A 23670-nucleotide genomic window follows, 5' to 3' on the forward strand; every position below is an offset into this window, starting at 1 on the left:
TATATATATATATACACACATATGAAATATTTAAATCTAATTTTTTATTTAACATAGTACCTGGAAAAATAAAAATATTTTCTTAGTTCTATTTTTTCATAGGGATTAGTTACTTCCTTCCTTTCAAAAGAAAAATGAAATATGCTATCCTTAAAACAAAAGGCATTTTTTGTTATATCCAGCAGTTTAATAATCTTTAATTATCATGCAAAGCCATATGAAAATGCATTTACTAAGTAAGAATACTAGCAGCTGACACCACTTCTCTCAACCCCTTCTTCATAAGAATAGCATAAAAAGTACCTCAAAACAAAAATTTCAAACTATATTGTACAATATCATTTCTGTCGCCAAAGAAAAGGCAGCTATTGGTTCAATACTGATATTAGTAATATAAAACTGGGAATGAGCAGAAATGTATCACTGAGCATATCTACTTAATTAGGAGATGAGACTGAGAGACTTAGTGCTAGCTTCTGAATTTTGCTACATGCAGATCTGATGCCCAAGCAATATGGCCATAAAAGATATGATGATAACAAAAGCGACCATGCAAAAGAATCTACTGACATTTTATATATTAAGAAATGCTGATTCACTGTAATGGAACACTGAATATACTTTAATCACAGATACTGTCCTCAGTTTAACAATAATTTTAATTCCAGCTTTAAAAGTTGCAATAGAATGTTACTTGACAATCAGAAAAAAAGGCAAGTGATGGAGTCATATTCTCCTTTCAATTTCAAAATATGATAAACACAATTTGAATTTTAAAACCAGCATCCTAGAAAACTTGCTTCCTTTTAAAAGAAAAAAGTCAATTATCGACATTAACCAAAAGCTCCAGCAGACTTCAGAATCAAAATTCTTCATAGATTAGTAACTCATTTCTTTCCATTTAATAGACCTCAGGAAATAAAAAGGCAAATTGCCTCACAACTTTTCCTCTCTAATTTTCTCCCTATTTGATAACAATACTATTATGGTTGATTATTATTATTATTGATCCAAAGAAGAAACAACTGAAAGGGATTTTTAATGAGCTTTTTCTATTCATAACTGCCATTACCTATAAATGTTATAAGAAATTCATCTACAATTAATCTAAAGTAAAAGGTAAAATACTTTTTTAGAGATTCTAAACATAGTCAAGGAACTTAGTCCTCTATCCTTGTGGCTATACCATCCACCAACTAAAATTTTTACTAACAATAGGAGATATCAAAATTAACTACAATTTTGGTTCCTTTTACAGAGTGTAGAGCTTCTGATGAATTGGAAGAAATGTTTCAGCCTAATCCCATACTTTCTAGAATTTCAACAATTGTCAATTGACATGGCTCTACCTTTAGCAAAAATACTCCAATATTCTAACACTGGTACATCTCAAGTGGCTCATTCAGCCATCAAGAAATAGACTATTGTTCAATTTAGGCTGACTCTGAATTCTACATCTACTCATATCCTTATTTTATGCACTTAACATAAAGAGATACATAGAAAAACTGAAAAAGGGAAGGCTGCATTTTTCACAGCCATCTCAGCAAAAGAGCACCAACTTCTTTGGATCCCTTACTCATGCACATGCAATTCTGTTAAATGAAGTAATGTCAATCTGGACACATAGGCAAGGGAAGAGAGGGTAGATTTAGATTCTTACTGAGCATGCTAAAATTTTTAATGCATCAAAAGAGCAAGAGACCTTTCTAAGGTGGAAGGTAAACTGCCTTATGTATGTTTGTCTTTAAAATAAGTAAAACAATGTAAACTATTTTTAAACTACTTATTACATAACATAAATTAGTGTAAAGATTCCATTGTAGCAATATATTAAATAATGAAAAAGCTGTTAGGTCATAGTTCCTTCTTTCACAAAGGCAACTCCTATGGCATAACATGCAAAGCAGCAATACTGTTTCATCAAAAAGAAGTGTTCTTTTATAGACAGTGGTGGGGGGAGGGTAAAAAATTTCATTTTGAGATACTACATGCAGAAACAAAGACCTAGTAGGATATTTAACCTCAAAATAATACATTTCAATTCCATTTGGGAGCTACATAATACAAACATTATTTACAATAAACAACAAAATGTAGTATGTACCTGGATAACAATTTGTAGAGGAAACATATTAATGGTTCACTACTTAGACCCAGTCAACTTGATTTACAGATTATAAAAAGCCAGTCAATCTTTTATACACTATCAAACAGATAAGAAATTCTTGTTAACTGATCATACTAAAATTAGTTATAAATTAGTTGGCTCCAATTCAGTCTAATTTTTCAAAGATAATATATTTATGCTTTAAAAGTCTCTTCATTGATTTTTAAAAAATAAGTTATTACATAAATGCAATTAATTCTGACTAATAAGGTTCATGTACATTGGGTGCATTTCTTCCATTCCTAATGTTAGAATAAACATGCTCAGTAATGCAAAACTTCCAAGCATTTGCAGACCTTTTGGATACAGGCCTCTGCCTTGTTAGTAGCCATGCCAAGCTGTTCTTGAATCACACAGGGATGCATACTACAGGCCAGCACAAATGGTAACTAAAGATTGTACCTGACCTTGTGCTAGGCATATAGGGGGTGCGCTTTGCAAGGAGGAGCTAATACACCCTAGGATAGTGGAAACACACACTAGAACGGAAAGATGTTCTGCTTGGGGATAGAGAGCCAGGATCCTTCTCCAGCAACTGCCTCACTGACTTCTGCCTCCTCATCTCTGTCCTACCCTCTGTTGTGGCTGCTGCTGAGTTGGGCTCCGGCGAGCCATGCTCAGGGGTCCTGCGCACCAGCACCTCCCCCTCTTGCACACGTTTGATCCCTAGGTCAGTGGAGCCGTGTTGGATCGGGGAGCCAGGAATACTCGAGTCAGCCTCGTTTGAGAAGTCAAAGCCATCTGGGATTCAACATATAAAATTTTAGTGCTTTTGTGCTGCTCTATTCTTTCTGAGCATTTGACCCAGGCAGATAAGAGAATGTATATATGGATATGATATAAACACAAACACTATATATATAGTTACATGTGTGTGCACCAGATGCACACACATAAGGCAGCAGATGAACAATGTAAGGTTTGCAAATGAATAGAACAGAAAAATAGGGATCATTAAAATGGCAATCACTATCTTTTAGGCAAGACAGCTTGACAATTCAAGTACCATATGCCTATAAAACACCGCTGGATTCAGCATTTACAAAAAAAAGGAAAAGTGAAGATAAAAATCTAAAAACAAGAACCAATTCTTTTACAGATAGCTTGGTTTATACTGTTAGTTTGGCCAGTTATATAGTTTATTCCCACAATGCTCATACATGCACCTTTTTTATTATGGTAACAGGCTCAAAGAAACGTCTTTCCTATTGTTATTACTAGTTTAAAAAAATGCAAAAATTAACCTGCTCTTATCTTCTGTTTTAACATTTATGGAATAGTCTAACATCTTCCTACTTATATATATATAAGAGTCATAGTAAAATAACTTTGGGCATTTAAATTAAATTTATGGTGCTATTTTAAAAACCAAAAAAAAATTTAGTTTAATTAAACAGAAGTACTACAATATAATGTACTATCATGTAAAAACAGTGATAAATTTACTACAATCTGTAAGTGGACTAAGGAGATCTTATACTCACCTTCTCTCCTCCATCTATGACGACGAATTGAAGCTGTTGTAATTGCAGTCCGAGAAATTCTCGGCACTGTTGGAGTGACTTCCACTTTAAGTACTTTCTGGCCTTCTTGTGAAGAATCAGGAGCATCAAATGGTAATGAGTTTTTCATGGCATTGGCAACCTAAAATAATAATAAAAGTCTATGCAAATTTATAATCAATATATAGTTTATGCTTACTCTGTTATTACGTTTCCAAAATTTTTGAAAATGTATTTAAAATTGTATTTTGAAAACACAATATATCAGAAATGTTTGTATCTCCATTGTTCTGTATTCTTTATACAGGCTTTTCAAACAAGGATTTATTTATTTAAAATGTGAGTCACATATCTCACTGATTCCTTGAAGTTGTTGACTTTCAAAGAGAAAAGAATGGCATTCCAAAGAAAGAAAAACTAACATTTGAACAGTGATATATGAAAACTTGGCATAAAGTTAGAATAAGTTTAAGAATGATTGGTTTCTGGTCCTTCCAATGATAATATGCAAAACTTAATCTTTGATAAATATCAGACTTTTCTCCAAATCTCTATTTCCATGAAAAGAAATTTTCCCTAAGCACTTCTGGGCTTTCGTCCCATCACTTTCTGCTCCCCATGGAGGAAGAGGGAGATATCTGGTTGGAGAGTAACTACCTTGCTTGGTCACATTTCTTTTTCTTTAATATTTTAAAATATTTTTATTGAGAAATCTTCACACACATAAGGTTCAACCATAGTATATAATCAATGGCTCCCAATATCATCACAGTTATGTATTCATCACCATGATCATTTTTAGAACATATGCTGATATCACTCCAGAAAAAAAGAAAAAGAAAAAAAATCTCATACATCTCATACCCTTTACCCCTCTCTCTCATTGACCAATAGCAATTCAATCTACCCAATTTTTGCCCTTTATTCCCCCCTGTTATTTATTAATTTTCTATCCTCATTTTTTTATTCATCTGTCCATACCCTGGATAAAAGGAGCATCAGACACAAGGTTTTCATAATCACATATTCACATTGTAAAAGCTACTGAAGTTATACAGTCATCTTCAAGAATCAAGGCTACTGGAACACAGCTCAATAGTTTCAGGTACTTATATCCAGCCACTCCAATATACCATAAACTAAAAAAGGATATCTATATAATATATAAGAATAACCTCCAGGAAAACTTCTCGGTTCTGTTTGTGATCTCTCAGCCACTGAAACTTTTTCTCTCTTCCCCCTTATGGTCAAGAAGGTTTTCTCAATCCAATGAAGCTGGGTCCCAGCTCATTCTGGGAGTCCTGTCCCACGCTGCCAGGGAGATTTACACCCCTGAAGTCATGTCCCAAGGAGGGTGGAGGGCAGTGAGTTTACCTGCCAAGTTGGCTTAGAAAGAGAAAGTCTACATTTCTTAATTGGTTTGCACTAATTAGCAGAGATCTTGAGCTAGAGGATTGTTTTTCTCCCACCCTGTACACTTCAATGAGTGGAATGCAGCAATGTGGATCAATGTGCCAGCTTTGCTAGTTCAAACCTTCTCTCCAGGTAGGCTATTCCAAGATCTAGACTGAGGGGTAGTGAGTTAAGTCTTTCAATACACCCTTTACTACTAATTAAATGTGATGTTTCCTTCTTTAACTGCCAACTATTTTGTCCATTTATCACCTGGCTCTAGATTTGAATAGGGAAAGGTAATATTATTTACTGGGTTTCTCAAAGCCCCAAACAATAAAAGAATGTTCTAGGAATAGACAATACTAATCTCTTTATACCTAGACTGCTTTGAAAATGCCACTGGTACTTAATATACAAGATTGGTACAACACTGAAGTTAAAGAGGGTCACAAATACAAGGTATGGTATTAGTAGGATATCATTTTTTCTGTTACCTATTACTTTTAATGAAACCTTAGGATAAAATTAAAGATGCTGAGATCCATTTCAAGTTGATTTTGTATATGGTATGAGGTAGGGTCCACCTTCATTCATTTTTAAATGAAAATACAGTTTTCTCAGCACCATTTGTTGAAGGGACTATTCTTTCTCACATCTGTGGACTTGGTACCCTAGTCAAAAATCAGTTGGCCATAAATGTGAGGGTTAATTTCTGAACTCTCAACGCAATTCCACTGGTCTATATGTCTGTTCTTATGCCAGTACCATGCTATTTTGATTACCGTGGCTTTGTAGTAAGTTTAAAGATTGGGAATGTGTGAGTCCTCCAACTTCATTCTTTTTTTGCAAGATGGAATTGGCAACTGTTCTAGTTTGCTAGCTGCCGGAATGCAATATACCAGAAACGGAATGACTTTTAAAAAGGGGAATTTAATAAGTTGCTAGTTTACAGTTCTAAGGCCAAGAAAATGTCCCAATTAAAACAAGTCTATAGACATGTCCAATTTAAGGCATCCGGGGAAAGATACCTTGGTTCAAGAAGGCCAACGACGTTCAATGTCTCTCTCAGCTGGAAGGGCACATGGCGAACATGGCGATGTCTGCTGGCTTTCACGTGGCTCTACCAAAAGGGACTCTCTCCAAAATGTTTCTTCTTTTAAAGGATTCCAGCAAGCAACTCCACCTTCAGTGGGTGGAGACACACCTCCATGGAAATCATCTAATCAAAAGTTACCACCCACCACTGGGTGGGTCACATCTTCATGGAAACAATCAAAATGCTTCCACCCAGCAATATTGAATAAGGATCGAAGGGCATGGCTTTTCTGGGGTCCACCACAGATTCAGGCCAGCACAGCAACTCTGTGCCCATTACCCTTCCATACAAGTTTGATGGCTGGCTTTTCCATTTCTGTAAAAAAGGCTGTTAGAATTTTTATTGTGATTGCCTTGAATCTATAATTCACTTAGAGTAGGACAGACATTTTAATGTTTCATTTTTCAATCCATGAACAAAGAGTTTCCTTCCATTTATTTAGATCTTCTTTGAATTCCTTTAGCAATGTTTTGTAGTTTTCTGTGTACAAGTCCTCTACATTCTTGGTTAATGCCTAGATATTTGATTCTTTTAGTTGTTATTGTGAATGGAAGTTTTTTCTTGATTTCTTGTTCTGATTGTTCTTTGCCTGTGTATGGAAACACTACTGATTTTTGTTTGTTGATCTTGTATCCCACCATTTTGCTGAATTCACTTATCAGTTCTAAGAGCTTTGTTGTGGATTTTTCAGGATTTTTGATGTATAGGATCATATCATCTGCAAATGGGGAAAATTTTACTTCTTCCTTTCCAATCTGGATGCCTTTTAAGTTTCTTTTTCTTGCGTAATTGCTCTGGCAAGAACTTAGAGCAGTATGTGGAGTAACAGTAGAGACAGTAGGCATGCTTGCCTTGTTCCAGATCTTAGAGGGAAAGCTTTCAGTCTTTCACCATTGAGTATGATGTTACCAGTGGATTCCTCATAGATGCCCTTTATCATGTTGTAATGTTTATCATGTATACATGTTTTTTTATCAATAAGGGGTGCTAGATTTTGTCAAATGCCTTTTCTGCATCAACCAAGATGATCATGTGGGTTTTATCCTTCATTCTATTACTATGGTGTATTACATTAATTGATTTATTTATATTGAACCACCTTCGCATACTAAGGATAATTCCCATTTGATCCTGGTATATAATTCTTATAAAATGTTGTTAGATTTGGTTTACTAGTACTTTGTTGAGGATTTCTGCACCTATATTCATAAGAGATATTGGTCTGTCATTTTCTTTTCTTATGGTATCTTTATCTGGTTTTGGTATGAGGGTTATGTTGGCCTTGTAGAATAAATTAGGGAGTGTTCTCTCCTCTTCAGTTTTCTGTAAGAGTTTGAGAAGAACTGGATTTAAATCTTCTTGGAATATTTCATAAAATTTTCCCTTGAAGCCATCTGGTCCTATGCTTTTCTTTGCTGGGAGGTTTTTGATTACTGATTCAGAAACTAGTAATAATTTGTTGAGATCTTTTATTTCTTCTTGAGTCAATGTAGATAGTTTGTGTTTTTCTAACAATTTGCCTATTTCTTCTAGGTTATCTAATTTACTGACATAGGTGTTCATAGTGTACTTTTATAGTCCTTTTTATTTCAGTGAGGTTGGTAGTAATGTCACCCTTTTCATTCTAATATTCATTATTTGTATCTTCCCTCTTTTTTTCTTTGTCAGTCTAACTAAAGGTTTGTCAATTTTATTGATCTTTTCAAAGAACCACCTTTTGGTTCTGCTGATTCTATTGTTTTTTCATTTTCTATTTCATTTATCTTCACTCTAATCTTTGTTATTTCTTACCTTTTCCTTTGCTTTGGATTTAGGTTGCTCTTCCTTTTCTAATTCTTCCAGTCTTGAGGTTACATCTTTGATTTGAAGTCTTTCTTCTTTTTTAACATAAGCATTTAGAGCTAAATTTCCATCTCAGTATGGCCTTTGCTATGTCCCATAAGTGCTGTTAGGCTATATTATCATTTTCATACACCTCAAGATATTTCCTAATTTCTCTTGTGATCTGCTCTTTAACCCATTGGTTATTTAAGAGCATGTTGATTAACTTCCACATATTTTGAATTTTCCATTTCTCCCTCTTGTTATTTATCTGTTTTCATTCTGTTGTGCTTGGAGAAGATATATTGAATGACTTCAATATTTATTATTTTATTGAGGCTTGTTTTGTGACCTAATATATGGTCTATCAGGGAACATGACCATGAGCACATAAGAAGAATGTGTTATCTGTTGCTGCTGGGTGAAGAGTTCTATATATGTCTGTTACGTCTAGCTGGTTTAGCATATCATTCAAGTCTTCTATTTCTTCACTGATCTTCTATCTAGATACTCTATTCATTATTGAGAGTGGTGTACTGAGGTCTCCTACTATTAGTGTAGAACCTACAATTTCTCTCTTCAAATCTGTCAATGTTTACTTCATATACTTTGGGGCTCTGCTGTTAGCTACATATATATTTATAAATGTTATGTCTTGTTGAATTGACCCATTTGTTGGTATATAATGACCTTCTTTGTCCCTTACAAGTTTTTGACTTAAAGCCTACTTTATCTGATATTAGTAAAGTTACCCCTGCTCTCTTCTGATTACTAGTCACATGATATACATATTTTTCCATCTTTTCACTTTCAATCTGCATAAGTCTTTGAATTTAAGGTTAGTCTCTTATAAACAGCATACAGTTGAATCTTGCTTTTTCATCTTTTCTGCCAATGTCTGCCATTTGACTAGAAATTATTATCCATTTACATTTAAACTAACTAGTGCTATTGCAAGGCTGTTTTTTTTTTTTTTTTGCCATTTTGCTGTTAGTTTTTGCAAGTCTTAGATCTTTTTTTTCAACTTTCAATTCTTCTGTTAATGTCTACTTTCATATTTATTTGATTTTCTTTGCCTTGTACCATACTAAGCCCCTTCTCATTTCTATATAGATATATATTTTCTTTATGGTTACCTGTGCATTAAAATTTAACATCCTAAATACATAACAATCATTTCTGATTTAATAGCAACTTGACTTCAATAGCATACGCACCTACAGTGTTCCTATACCTTACCCCCCACACCTTTTTTTGGTACTTGTTACAAATTAGATCTTTGTATAGTGTATACATAAACTACACATTTATCATTACTTTCTATGCATTTGCATTTTAGCATCTGTGGAAAGTAAGAGCTGGAGTGAGTCACATACCAAAAAATACAATACAATACAATACTGGCATTTATATTGTTACCTTTATGGGAGATCTTTATTTCTTTTTTTTTTTTTTAATATTTTAAAAAATGTTTTCCTTTATTTTTTTATTTTTTTACATGGGCAGGCATCGGGAATCGAACCTGGTCCTCTGGCATGGCAGGCAAGCATTCTTGCCTGCTGAGCCACCCTGGCCTGCCCTCATTTTTTTTTTTGTTTTTACATGGGCAGGCACCGGGAATTGAACCCGGGTCCTCGGGCATGGCAGGCAAGCATTCTTACCTGCCGAGCCACCGTGGCCCCTTTATTTCTTTATGCCACTTTGAACCAATGTCTAGTGTCTTTTCTTCTCAGTCTGAAGAACTCCATTAGCATTACCTGTAGGGCAGGTCTAGTGGGGATGAATTCCTTCAGCTTTTGTTTACCTGAGAATATCTTAATCTTTCCATCATTTTAAAAATAAAGTTTTGCTGGATATAAAATTCTTCATTGGCAATTGTTTTCTTTCAGGATTTTAAGAGTTTCAACCCACTGCCTTCCTTCCTCCATGGCTACTGATGAAAATTTGGCATGTAATCTAATTGGAACTCCCTGGTATAAAACAAGTTGCTTTTTTCTTGCAGCTGTCAGAATTCTCTTCTTGATGCTTTGCATTCAACAGTTTGATCCATATGTGACAAGGTGTATTTCTCTTCAAGTTTGTCCTGTGTGGTATTCTTTGAGCTTCCTGGATGCGTATATTCACGTCTTTTCCTAGGTTCGGAAACTGTCTTGCTATTATTTCTTTAAATATTCCTTCTGCCTCTTTCTTTCTTTTCCTTCTGGGACTGCCATAGATGTGTACATTCATATGCTTGATGGTGTCCCAGAGGTCTCAGGCTATTTTCACTTTTTATAATTCTTTTTTTTCTGTTCATCATCCTGACTCTCTCAATTGTCTTGTCTACAGGTTCACTGATTCTTCTTTCTGCCAGATTCAATCTGCTGATTAAACTCTCCTGGGAATTTTTCATTTCAGTTACAGTGGTCTTCAACTCCAGTAATTTTATGGTCCTTTAAAAAATTTCTCTTTATTGAGATACTGATAGTGTTCATTCATTGTCTTCCGGTTATCCTTTCATTCTTTCCCTGATTTTCCTTAATCTCTTTGAGTATAATGAAGATCATTTTTGAAAGATTTTGTCCAGTTTCTCCATAGTCTGGTCATCTTCACTGATTTTTTTTCTTGTTCCTTTGGATGTGCCATCATTTTCTGTTTGTCTTGTGATCTTTTGCTGCACAGTTTAATTTCTGGGGGGAGAGGTGGTGCTTGTGCACCAGCCAGGAATCAAACCTAGGTCTCCCGCATGGCAGGTGAGTATTCTACCACCAACCACCCGTGTACCCCACACTGTACATTGTAGTGTTTTAAAATATTAACTCTGGGCTTTATTCTCTGAGATGTCTCTTTCTTAAGTTTATACCCAGCAGTGATATGACAGAGGTTTTCTTGAAAGCCAGGAACTAACAAAACAAACCCAATGCAAAAAACACCTTTCATAATCTTTGCAAACTGACTTTGCATTGGCAGGTGCTCTCCTTCAGCCTTTAGTCCTCCTATCAAGAAGGTCAGCCCAGGACAAATGCCAAGTGCAGGGTACTTGCTGTCTTTTTCCCGGTCTGTCTGGTCTTAGGCTTGTGCTCGCTAGGGGCTTAGACGTTTTCCTATTTACAGGAATTTGAATGCCCCCCACCCCCACTTCCTAGGAAACAGACCTTCTCCCTCTCCTGGGTGCTACATCACAGGACTTAAAGCAAGTAAGCCTTTGCCCAAGACCACTTGACTCAACTGTATTTTATACTGCTTTCACCATCTCAAGCTGCTTTTGCCTAAAGGGCAATTTCTAGGAGAGGGAGATGGAGAAGAGTTTCCCAGGTCAGTTTTTCCCAGCTGGAAAGGAAGAAAACAGTGGCTGGCTATACACTGCCCTAGGGAGAGGGTAAGGGAGGAGCAAGCAAGGGTGTCAGGGGCTTCTTCTATGGCTCTTCGAAAATACATTTTCTTGATTCAGCACTTGTACAATAAATGTAGCTCTTTAACTCTTTTCTGTAGTTTCAAGGAAGGGTCTTTAAAGCTCCTATGCCACTTTTGCCCATGGCAGGTTGGATCAGTAGTCTTCCTCAGAGCCAGGCACCCCAACAATCTGAAGTAGCTAATCAAAAGCAGTTCAGCTATCAGACTGCACAGCCCTGGATCTTGGGAAACTAAGTCTTTATATCCTACCCTGGTACCAGCAAGGTACACCAGGATGTGGGTTTGAGTACTTCACTGCTGCCTACCACAAGCTAGGACATGGGCGATGGTAGCCACTACCCAGAAAGTACAATACACCAGTATTTACCACAGTTTACCAGTCTCTTCCTCCCTCTCCTCCCTGGATGCTGCACCATACTCTACTATACTCCAGAGTTTCAAAATAGTTGATCCAGATAGTTCCTGCCTGCTTAATAGTTGTTCTGGTGGAGGGACTAATTCCTGGAGTGTCCTACCCTACCATCTTCCCGTAATCCTCTCCATTGAAAAATGACTTTACTTTAAAAAACTGATGGTCAGAATTTAGATGTTTATGTAAAAAAAAATCAGTCTTTTTTAAGTGACTTTTCTCATTACTTTGCTTAAAATGTCTTTCCTTCTCTAGATATTTGAGTTAATTCTTACAGCTTTTTTTCTCTTTCATTTAGTTAACGGATTTAAAAACATTTAAGTCTTTAATTAATCTGAACTTTATTTTGGTATGTGATAGGTAAGGAGGAAGACCTAAACCATTTTTTGTTTTCTGTCAAGCAGTTAACAGACTGAGTTAACAAACTATTATCAAGCAATAACCTTTTCCCCCCAATGATTTTGGATTGCCTCATATTACCATATTGAATTATTTTATAGAATAGTAGCTTTTTCAAGCTACTCTTTCAGGCACAGGAGAGTTAATAAAGAGCAAATATAGCAACTTACCAATAGTGGTTGGGAAAAGAGTTCTAGCTGAGCTCTGTAAATGATATCATCAAGAACTTCCTGGCCAAGGTCCCACTGTCCATTATACCTAAAAAGAAACAGATCATTTATTATTTTTAGCAAATATGTCTAATCTTCAACACAACGTCCTTATTGTTTCAGATCCTAGTTATTTTGGTTCTGAAACAAGCTTTTCATACAATTTTTGCATAATTTCATTTGTAAACTATTCTGCTTTTGGTTTTAAGAACAAAACACAGATTTCAAATACCAATGTTCAAAACAGTCTACAGATTTTTCTGCTAATAAATTGATTTTTATCATGTCCTAATATTCAAAGTAATCTATTTAAAAAGTATTCATAAACACATGGTTGTAAATATGCTTAAGGATGGTAGTGATACAAGGTTTTCCATAAAAAGAACTTAACAATTTCTAGACTCCAATAGTAATAACTAGTTGTGTTATATTTTGACTATTTTTTTAAATGACTAGTTATGTTATATTTTGGCTATTTTTAAAGAAATAAAAGGAATCCATATTAGAAAAGAAAGCTAATGTGTCCATCAAGGAACAAAATAATAAATTCAGTATTATAAAACTGAAAAGGAAGAAAGAGAAATGTTAAATTTCCAAGCATAAAGGAAAACACTCAATTTCAAATCTACCTACTTACATGGCATAATAGACCCCTGTGAGAAGTTGTACCATAAATTCAGGATCCAATACCACTCGACCACAGAGTTCTTTCCAACGCTTTTCATGTTGCCGGGGAAACCCACTCACACAAACCCTAGGGAAATACCATATACACCATGTGTGATTTCCTAATTCATTAAGTAAAATAGCCTTTTGCTTTCATAAATTTATTTATCCAACTTGATCATTCTTCAAATGTTTACTGAGTGTCTATTATGAGCCAGTCACTGTTCTGGACCGAGAGATACAGTTGCAAAGTCAAAAAGATACAAAATTAAAATAAAATCCTTTCCTACATAAAATATATATTCTAGTGGAATTATTTTCAATAAGAGCAAAAACTTTTCTTAAAGAGATGACTACCTCTTTCAGAATCATCCTTTTCTCTCTTTACAAAAGAAATTCATAACTCTCACTAATCCCAAATTTGCTTCATGGTAAATTGCTGGGAGGTACAGAAATCTCAAAGCAAATAAAGAGAAATTTTCAAATAGTGGTGTGTGTGAGGTCTCCTTTAATCAAAGTATCTATTTGTTGTCTATGAAACCTCAATGAGATGCTTTCCAAAAAAGTCATATTTATAATTACAAAAGTTGCAATGTACCTATGTAATTTTAATCAATTAATTCCTTAGGATAATTGGACAATATCCAGAAGATTTTTTTTAGTGTGTAGTACCTTATAGTCATAGGAAATTACAAAAAGAAAAGAAAACATTTAAATTTCAATTTACACACATACACACACATGCATATAGAGTGACAGAGAAGTATGACTGGGCAATGAATAAAAGACTTGCATCTAGGTGACAAAGGAATAATGTAACATCAGACTATTAAGAACTTGTTTATTTCCCAAATGTATGATGGTGGGTATCAAATCATATCTATAATACATTATACATTATACATTTATTTATTTATTTACATGGGCAGGTACCGGGAATCAAACCCGGGTCTCTGGCATGACAGGCAAGAACTGAGCCTACTGAGCCACCGTGGCTTACTCCATTCTATACATTTAGAATAATGACCTAAAAGTTTATTTTCATTACATCACTATTTACAGACTAGAAAGTATATCGTTTGTAACTAATTAAGATAAGACAAAACAATTTTGAATGTCAACTTCAAATGTGCAAAGTCACATAGTTTTCCAAAATTCTTTCATATGTGACAAAACTTTAACGACTACTGAAATCTGCCATCACTTAGGTTATTAATAAACTTCATGAAAAAGTCATAAAAATGTTGTTAGAGAGCGGACAGGTTTGTTTTATTTAGTGAACCCAAAATAGTCACTTAAAAGCAAATTTATCTGTAGATAAGCAATAAGTGCTTAAACAGTATATATCTTGACAACAGTTTCTAGATTAGAGACAAGAAGTTTGTTAGCCATTAATCATGTTATTATAGGCAACTAAAATAGTATATTTATTTTAATATAATTTATCAAACCAAACAGCAAACTTAGATTGACTTACTCCAATTGGTAAAATAAATGAGTTTGTTAGAAATGGGATCACACTCTTTCCAGCCTACAGCAGCATGGTAACCTGAGAAATACATTTGCAGACAGACTCTTAAGAGACCAAAATTCCCATCATCTTTACCATCTGGCATCCTGCCTTTTTGTTATCCACTCCCTTGGAGAGTGGGTAGAACCTGTGACTTACTTTAAAGAACAGAACACTGCAAATCTAACAGGATATAATGATTAAGTGTGTATGATTGCATGATTACGTTACATCGGATTGCAGTGAAGATCTTGCTGGAGTCTCTCTCACCCCTTCCTGGCTTTGAAGAAGCAAGCTGCCAGGACGTAGGCTGCCTAGTTTGGGAGATACATTTGGTAGAAGTGAAGGTGGCCTTCAGCAGACAGCCAGCAAGAAAATGAAGGCTTCAGTTCTGCAACTGTAAGAAACTAAATTCTGCCAACAAAAGTGTACCCTTCTCCAATCTACCCTAAGATGAGACCTCAGCTCCAACTGACACCTTGATTATAGGCTTGTGAGACCCTAAGCAGAACATCCACTTACGTTGTGCCTAGACTCCAGACCAACAGAAACTGTAAAGTAATAACTGTTTGTTGTTTTAAACCACTAAGTTTGTGGTAATTTGTTCTGCAACACTAGAAAGCTAATACAACATTTAACTGGGGGTGGGGGGAGACTCAGTTTCCCTTCTAGAATTGAAATTCTGTGACTCTAAAGATCCTCATTCTAAAACAAATTTACTTTTTTTTTTCTGTAATGGAAATTTAAATTTCAGCCCAGATCTGTCCAAATTATTAGAAATTCTGATTTATAATCTAAACACACAGAATATACACACACAAATGAGACACACAGAAAACGAGCATTATTGTTAGTTTTCTTACCCAACACAAAGGCAGTCATTTGGAAATATACAAAGAATCCTACGAAAAATGTTCACATTCCTTAAGAGTTTGACAATTTATAGGACCATTTATTCAATGGTCCCAAATTGAAATATAAAAATTGATACTCAGTGAGTAATTAGGTGATCAATAAATAACCCTAAATTTAGATGCATCAGCTTAACTTGATGTTTAGCTAGAAAATCTCTAATACTTTAATTAATTTTCAAGAAATCATGACACATGAGAGATGATAAGGACTCTTACATGAATGATTGTAAGCTCCATGAGTTCTGCTTAGTGCTGTCTCACCAAAAGTTAGAACTGTGCCTGGCACAGAAAGTGTACTAAAAAATATTTGTTAAATAAATGAATTAATATGCAAGTTAATGATAATTATTCTCACCTGGAGCCCATCTGACAAAGAGACTGGTAAGATGAGGCAGGCATATACACAATAGCAGAGTTATAACACAACATGAGAAAACTCAGGACTTCAAACCTAGAAATAATAAATAAACATAAGGGAAAAGGATTACAAACAATTATTTCTACTCGAGACTGTAGTAAATTATTTATTTGCTGCATGGTTATAACAACAATGCCTTGATATTGACCTTCATGATTTCTCAATTAGGTTACTTTAACATTTTCCTCAGTGATTTCTCTGTTTCTGCTTTCCTTATTAAAGATCATATTTCTTGCTCTCACCTATCTTTTCTTCCTTAAAGAAAAAATCATCATGCCTGAACAATCATTCTCCTAGCTACCAAGTTCACTGTCTTTCAATTGACTGTATGATAAAATCCAAATTTATCAAGGCAGTAGGAAACTTTTGTTAGTTTCAAGCACTGGTTCACATTTCTGCCTTAGCCATAAAGCTGTATGTTATTCTCCCAGCTAAATGAAGCTGTTCCTTCATCTGTGCAGTTCTAATATAGCATTTACCCCATTGAATCATAATTCTTTCACCTATAGCTCTGTTTTTAAGATTTAACAATACACAACTTTAGGACACAGACCGTGATTTATTCATTTATCACCAGTACCCAACAGTGTCTAATACATTATATTACAATTGCTTGATAAATATTTATTAAATGAATGTTTTCCTAATCTTTATAATCTCTAAGAAAGTGGCTCCTAAACCTGAATGTGCAGTTATTGAAGGAGCTATTTAAAAACAGAGATTCCTGTGTCTCAATCCAGATTGGTTCAATTTGAATCTTCACGGACAGGGCCCAGGAAGATGTATTTCTAACAAGTTTCCCATTGATGGATGATGGTTACATGGAAACTGCCTATTTGAAGCTATATGTATGCCAGAAAAGCCATGTCCTTTAATCCTCATGCAATATTGCTGGGTTAGATCTTTCTGATTATTTCTAAGGAGATATGACCCATCCAATTGTGGGTGGTAACTTCTGATTAGATGGCTTCCATGAAGATGTGTCTCCACCCATTCAAGGTGGAGTTGCTTACTGGAGTCCTTTAAGAGGGAACCATTTTGGAAGAAGCTTCAGAGCCATCAGAACCGACAGAGCCAACAGAATGGAGAGAGCCCTGGGGAAGCCACTGAAGAAGCCTAGAGAGAAAGCTAGCAGACATTGCCTTGTGACTTTTCCAGCTGAGAGAGAAATCCTGAAGATCACTGGCCTTCTTGAACGAAGGTATCTTTCCTTGGATGCCTTGCCTTGGATATTTTTATATCTTTGCCTTAATTTGGACATTTGCATGGCCACAGAACTGTAAGCTTGCAACTTAATACATTTCCTTCTTAAAAAACTATTCTGTTTCTAGTATATAGCATTCCAGCAGCTTTTACAGACTAGAACAGAAACCTTTGTACTATTTTTTGTAAGTCTGAAATTATTTCAAAATGAAAAGTTCAAAACTGTGTTGAGTGGCCCTGTCCCACGTGGCTCCATTTACTGATATCTAGTGGTTTTTTTTTCCCCTTTCCTGTTCTAGTGTCTAATTCAGATTGCAAGGCCATGAATCCCATCCCATTTGAAATGGAGTTGGATGCTGTGTACTGTGAGGTTTTTTTGTTTTATTTTGTTTTGAAATTAAAGTGGGTAAATAAAGAAGGGGTACTTTTATAAAAAAACACAAAAAATGTGTTATATGAATTACATCTCAATTTAAAAAATAAATAAGTCAATAATCAATGAAAAACTTACATGCAATGCGTAAAACACAATGTAGTTTCCTCAATAAAAGCTCTTGTAAATAACTAAAAAAAATACATGCCTCAAAAGAAAAATGGACACAGGATATGAATAGGAAGCTCCCCAGTTAAGAAAAATAATTAATGAACATATTAAAAGAGCTCAAGGTCAGTCACAACTAAAGGAATGCAAAGTAAAAGATATGAAACAATTTTTAACTATTGGATTGGCAAAAATTTTTTTTAAATTGAAAATAACCAGTATTGGGGGTTAGTAAGGAAACTGGCACTCTGAGATTACTGGTAGGAGATTAAATTGGTGCAGTTATTTTGGTGAAGGGAATGTGGCAATATCCACTCAAACTGCAGAGAGACATTCTTTAGTATAGCAATATCACAGCTATATATTCATCTTACAGATAACTTTTGCTATTATGCAAATAAACATACAAACAAGAATGTGCTTCTTGAAATATTGTTTACAATAGCAAAAAATTAAAAACAATCACATTTTACTCAATATAAAACTGTTAAAAACTGATGGTAAACACATATGAAACAAAATGTTAAGTAATCATTAAAAAAGAAATTAAGATCTCAGGCAGTGCAATGTTGGCTCAATGGCAGAATTCTCACTTGCCATGCCGGAGACCCAGGTTCGATTCCCGGAGCCTGTTCAAGCTTAAAAAAAAAAAAAGATCTCTATGTATTGCTAGTGAAAGATGTACTAAATTTATTTTTAAGTGAAAAAAGTAAGTGGCAGAATAATAACAATTGAATCTCTTCTATATGGGCCTGCATCCTGTATTTATGGTTGAATATATACTTTTGCATGCATTAAAACTTTCTGGAAGGATACATACAAACTACTAACAGTTTAACTCTGGGAAGTGGGAATGGATGGTGTGGTTGATTGAATTATGTACTCCAACGGTGGGGGGCAGTTGAAGATGGAGAAGGGCACAAGGTCTTAGTCTTAATACATTCTCACGGTGTGAACACACTATAGGACTTTTGAAGATATTTTTAGTTAACGTATGGCCCAACTAAATGAGCCTGGGCCTTAATCCTAGTCCTGGAGGCTTTACAAAGAAAGTCACATGAAGGAATAGAGCCTAGAAGTCAAAGGAACCCAGAAGAGAAAGGAAGTGATATTACCACGTGATAGGAGAGCCAAGGAACCTAAGGATTGTCAGCTGGCCAGCCAGAAGCTACCAAACCTGGGAGAAAGCCAGCCTTTTATCCTCTGAAACCATGAGACAAAAAATTCCCATTGTTTAAACCAACCCATTGTGTGATATTTGTCATAGCAGCCAGGAAATGACAGGTAGCAGAGGAAAGAGGACAAATTTTCTTTTCTCTTTATACTCTCATCTATTTTCATTTTATACCTTGTTCTATTTTAAATTTGCCACAAATATAGAATTTTATGGATTAAAAAATTAAATTTAAAAAACAAGAAAGAAACCAGGTATCTAGTGATTGTTATGCAAGCCAGGCTACAGACTGTAGTTACAAACTGTTATTCTAATATAAATTTTATACTGTAGAGTGATCTGAGTAAACCAACTACGTAGTTAACATTAAGCTGTTACTTTAGAGGGGATAAGACCTTCTTCAAATTTTATATAGCACCCTGCAGACTAATAAAAGACAATCACTAAGCAGATTTCAAAACAATGTATCAGGACACAAGGGAAGCATTATATTTTCTATCATCTGTGTAATATCAGGAAGAACCAGAATTCTAAATAAAACCATGAGATCAAAGGTCATAACTATGGATATTTGCATAAGCCTATGGTCCTTCTCTAATTCTAATATAATAAACCATTAAGATAAGAGTACTGTTTTACTACAAACATAAAATATCACATAATGAATAATAGTATCAGGTAATATTTATTATATGCCACGCACTGTGTTAAGTACATTTTAGGCATCATCTATTCCTCACAACAACCATATAGGGTAGGATGTAGTAAAGAATTTCACCTTGCCCAAAGAGAGGTCTGGCCTTTGCCCTCAGCTTCTGAGAAGTAGTCTATGTCATACCTGTTAGGAGTGTCTCTGTTTAAAGACCAGAAAAACCAACCAAGTGATCTGGGTGGAGATTTTGGGTCACATGGTATCAGTAGCCTGTGCATTGAAATTAGCCTTGGGATTTTCAATCAATCATGTCCACATAATGAAGCCCCAGTAAAAACTCAGGTGAGTTTCCTTGGTTGGCAACATTGAGCATATTATCACATATAGATACTGGGAGGATAGTTCATGATTCCATGGGGTGAGGCAATGGAAGCTTTGTGTTTCAAACATACAGACTCTGCTCTATGCATCTCATCCTGTGGCTGATTTCAATCTGTATCCTTTCCCTAATAAGCCATAACCATGAATATAATAGCTTTCAATGAATTCTGTGAGTCATTCCAATGAATTATTGAACCTAAGTCTGGTTTTGGGAACTACTCAAACTTGCAGGTGGTTTCAGAGGCAAATCTTGGGGACTGTGCCCTCAAATTGTGCAGTTTATCTAACTCTGAGTAGACAGATACTACCATTAATCCCATCGTACAATGAAAAAGCAAAGTATAGAGAGTTGATAAGCTGTGTGAGACAGCAAGCTTCTAAGTGCAAGTACATGAATCCGGTTTTGGCAAACTTCAAGCACACACTATTATTTTTTACATTGCTTTATATAAGATGACCATAACATAATACTAAGCATTAAACAGATGGGTTTTTCACTACTATGATGGATTTCACTAGTATGATGTATTTACCTTTTGGCCTCCTCTCATACTAAACTTTAATGAGGTAATTATAGTTAGCTATTAAGAATAAATTAATTGTTACCATTTACAATTTTCACCATTACCGGTTTTGTGCAGTAAATGTTTCCCTCTGAGGATGCAGATCACTATAAACAACCCTGATGAGATCATGCTGACACAATGCCCCTTCTGTTAAAGCCATCGATCCAATTGTTGAGGGCTACAAAAATAAGGTAGAGTATGAGATGATGTCTCTAAGATGAAGTAAAAATCTGTATCATATAATGATATTTAATTTTGCACAACACTTTTTATTTCAAGAAAGGCAATCTCAGACCCACTTTTTCTTTTTCAAAACCTTTCAAATTTCTTCAGCTCTTTATGGAAAAGATAAATATATATATAAATACACATGCATGTGCACACAATATATATAACTAAAAATATACTGTTCAATTTTTAGAAAGGTTATGGAATGAATCTATATTAAGAAAGAGTAAGAAAATCGCTATAAAGAATAAGGGTTAAAGACACATATTTTAAAATTTGTTTCTATTCTAGAACACAGAGTAAAACCCATACATTTACAAAAAAAAAATTCCAGATTATGATCAAATGTTTCTTTAACAGTGATATAATTGATTTCATGTTTCTAAAGTTAGAAGCATCCATTCATTAATGCTTCACTACCCTACATTTTATTTTATAACAATATACTCAAAACAATTAAAATCTATTACTGAGAAACAGTCTGTGCTGAAATGAATCCTGGCTAAATTATGAGTCATTCAACTTCTATCACAAAGCAAAGTCCCTGGGGAATTAATTAAGGAAATAAATAGCTGTATAGAGCTATGAGACAAGCAAGATATTGTTTGTTGACAGGAAATGGAACATAATTTTTAGTACTGGTAAAGTTTCTTTGAATGCTTTCTTTATGAATTTATGTATTAAAGACCACTAAAGACAAGAATTTTATTTCATAACATATACTGGATTTTAATGAGAGCGTATAGAAGAATTTAATTTAACAGGAGTCATTTAGCTATATGATTACCAGTGCTCATATTGCTATTACAAGTGCTCTCTTACAATCTTCAACCAAATAAACATAAGCAAAAAATCAAGAGTAATATTGAACAGCTAAAATACATCAAGTAGACTCCTTTAAACTGAAACATAACAATTCAGTGTAAAAATTCTCTTTAGTAGGGAGGAGGGCTGGGGGCACAAATGAAATCAGAAAGAAAGACAGACGATAAAGACTGAGATGGTATAATCTAGGAATGCCTTGAGTGTATAATGATGGTGACCAAATGTACAAATTTAAAAAATGTTTTTGCATGAGGAAGAACAAAGGAATGTCATTACTGCAGGGTGCTGAAAACAGATGGTAATTAATATTTTAAAATTTTAACTTACGTGTGAGACTAAAGTAAAAAATGTTTATTTGGTACAAAATTCATATTTTGACTAGTGTATTTCCTAACATAACTTATGTAGACAGCTTAATTGAACACCATGAGAACATGGAACCTTGAGTAGGACATGAGATTTTGTTGATTTGTCCAGAGTGATGCCTGGATAAATCCCAGAGTGGTTTAACAGTGAATAAAAAGTATTTGCAAAGGTTCCTTCAGGGAATGGTAAGAAAGGGGGAAAATTCAACTTCCCCAAGTTGAAGTCTTGATATTCTCACAAGAGGGGCAGACAACCAAAGCTATAGGCTGAGCCCCAATCTTGGGGTTTGTTCATATGAAACTTAATCCCACAAAGGATAGGTCAAGCCTACTTAAAATTAGGCCTAAGAGTCACCCCCAAGACAACCTCATTTGTTGCTCAGATGTGGCCTCTCTCTATCCAGCCAACACAGCAAGCAAACTCACTCACCTCCCCCTGTCTACCTGTGATATGACTCCCAGGGGTGTGGACTTTCCTGGCAATGTGGGACAGAAATCCTAGTATGACCTGAGACTCAGCATTAAGGAATTGAGAAAACCCCTAGAATGAGCTGAGCCTCAGCATCAAGGGATTGAGAAAACCTTCTCGACCAAAAGAGGGAAAAGTGAAATGAGACAAAATAAGTATCAATGACTAAGAGATTCCAAGCAGAGTTGAGAGGTTATCCTGGAGGGTATTCTTATGCATTAAATAGATACCACCTTTTTAGTCAAGACGTAATGGAGAGGCTGGAGGGAACTGCCTGAAAATGTAGAGCTGCGTTCCAGTAGCCAAGTTTCTTGAAGATGATTGTATAATGATATAGCTTTCACAACGTGACTGTGTGATTGTGAAAATCTTGTGTCTGATGCTCCTTTTAACTACCTTGTCAACAGACGAGTAAAACACACAGAATAAAAATGAATAATAGGGGGAACAAATGTTAAAATAAATTTAGATTGAAATGCTAGGGATCAATGAAAGGGAGGGGTAGGGGCATGGTATATATGAATTTTTTTCTGTTTTTCTTTTTATTTCTTTTTATGAATAGATGTAAATGTTGCAAGAAATTATCATGATGATGAATATGCTATGTGATGATGCTGTGAATTACTGATTATATATATAGAATGGAATGATCAAAAGTTTAGAATGTTTGCGTTTGTTTGGTGTTTTCTGGTATTTTTAAAAAAAATTTTTAAATTATATATAAAAAAAAAAAGGACTGAAGTGGAGGCTATTGGTTGTGAGGGAAAAAAAAAATCTCTTTAGTCATTTTCCTAAAGAATAACACAAGCAAATCAATCTAATATATGTGAGTGTTAAACAATATGTAAGACTTCAAAAATAAAAGAATATTTTGAAAAACCACAAAAGAGTAATAAACAAAGATCAAAAATGACACTGATAGAAGAACAAAAAAGAAATAAATAGGCTAGAGGAAATTTTCCCACTAATAATAACAGCTCAGCTTTACGTCATTAAAACAAAAATCTACTTTTAAGAAACAAACCTTAAAGATATGTTAGAAATACTTATCTCAGATAATAGATATTTCATCTGTTAATATAATTTTAAATAATTCCACATTTCCAACCTTACCTCATGGTATATTGAAGGCTTGGATAAGGAAGGAATAGTGAAAGAAAGAACTTTATTGTTTCCATCTTTATCAGCAATTTCCTATAATTTAAAAAATATACAGACATAATGAACTAATCACAGGCCTTTATTAGAAGTAACAATTACTTTCTTAATTTACTCAATATATCACTAGCAATTGAGAAAGATATTTTTATAAAGGAATATATAAAAACTATTACTACCATAGTATATCATTTTTAATTTATTAA

At 34.6% G+C, this 23670-nt stretch overlaps 1 protein-coding gene across 14 annotated transcripts in view; it reads right to left on the reverse strand.

The window, feature by feature from the left end:
- Nucleotides 1-23670, reverse strand: part of HYCC2 (hyccin PI4KA lipid kinase complex subunit 2) — a 118780-nt gene that overhangs the window by 8959 nt on the left and 86151 nt on the right. For 12 of the 14 annotated variants that reach the window (XM_077154655.1, XM_077154648.1, XM_077154657.1 and 9 more), the window contains 7 exons: nucleotides 23420-23500; nucleotides 20482-20597; nucleotides 15840-15935; nucleotides 13032-13148; nucleotides 12356-12443; nucleotides 3655-3814; nucleotides 2744-2911 (listed from right to left, as the gene is read on the reverse strand). In XM_077154655.1, the coding sequence (XP_077010770.1) occupies nucleotides 2744-2911; nucleotides 3655-3814; nucleotides 12356-12443; nucleotides 13032-13148; nucleotides 15840-15935; nucleotides 20482-20597; nucleotides 23420-23500 (826 nt within the window). The remainder of the gene's footprint in view (nucleotides 1-2743; nucleotides 2912-3654; nucleotides 3815-12355; nucleotides 12444-13031; nucleotides 13149-15839; nucleotides 15936-20481; nucleotides 20598-23419; nucleotides 23501-23670) is intronic. The other 2 variants (XM_077154661.1, XM_077154662.1) reach the window with 2 other exon arrangements.

Source organism: Tamandua tetradactyla, chromosome 3, assembly GCF_023851605.1.
Source record: "Tamandua tetradactyla isolate mTamTet1 chromosome 3, mTamTet1.pri, whole genome shotgun sequence".
Lineage (NCBI taxonomy): Eukaryota > Metazoa > Chordata > Mammalia > Pilosa > Myrmecophagidae > Tamandua > Tamandua tetradactyla.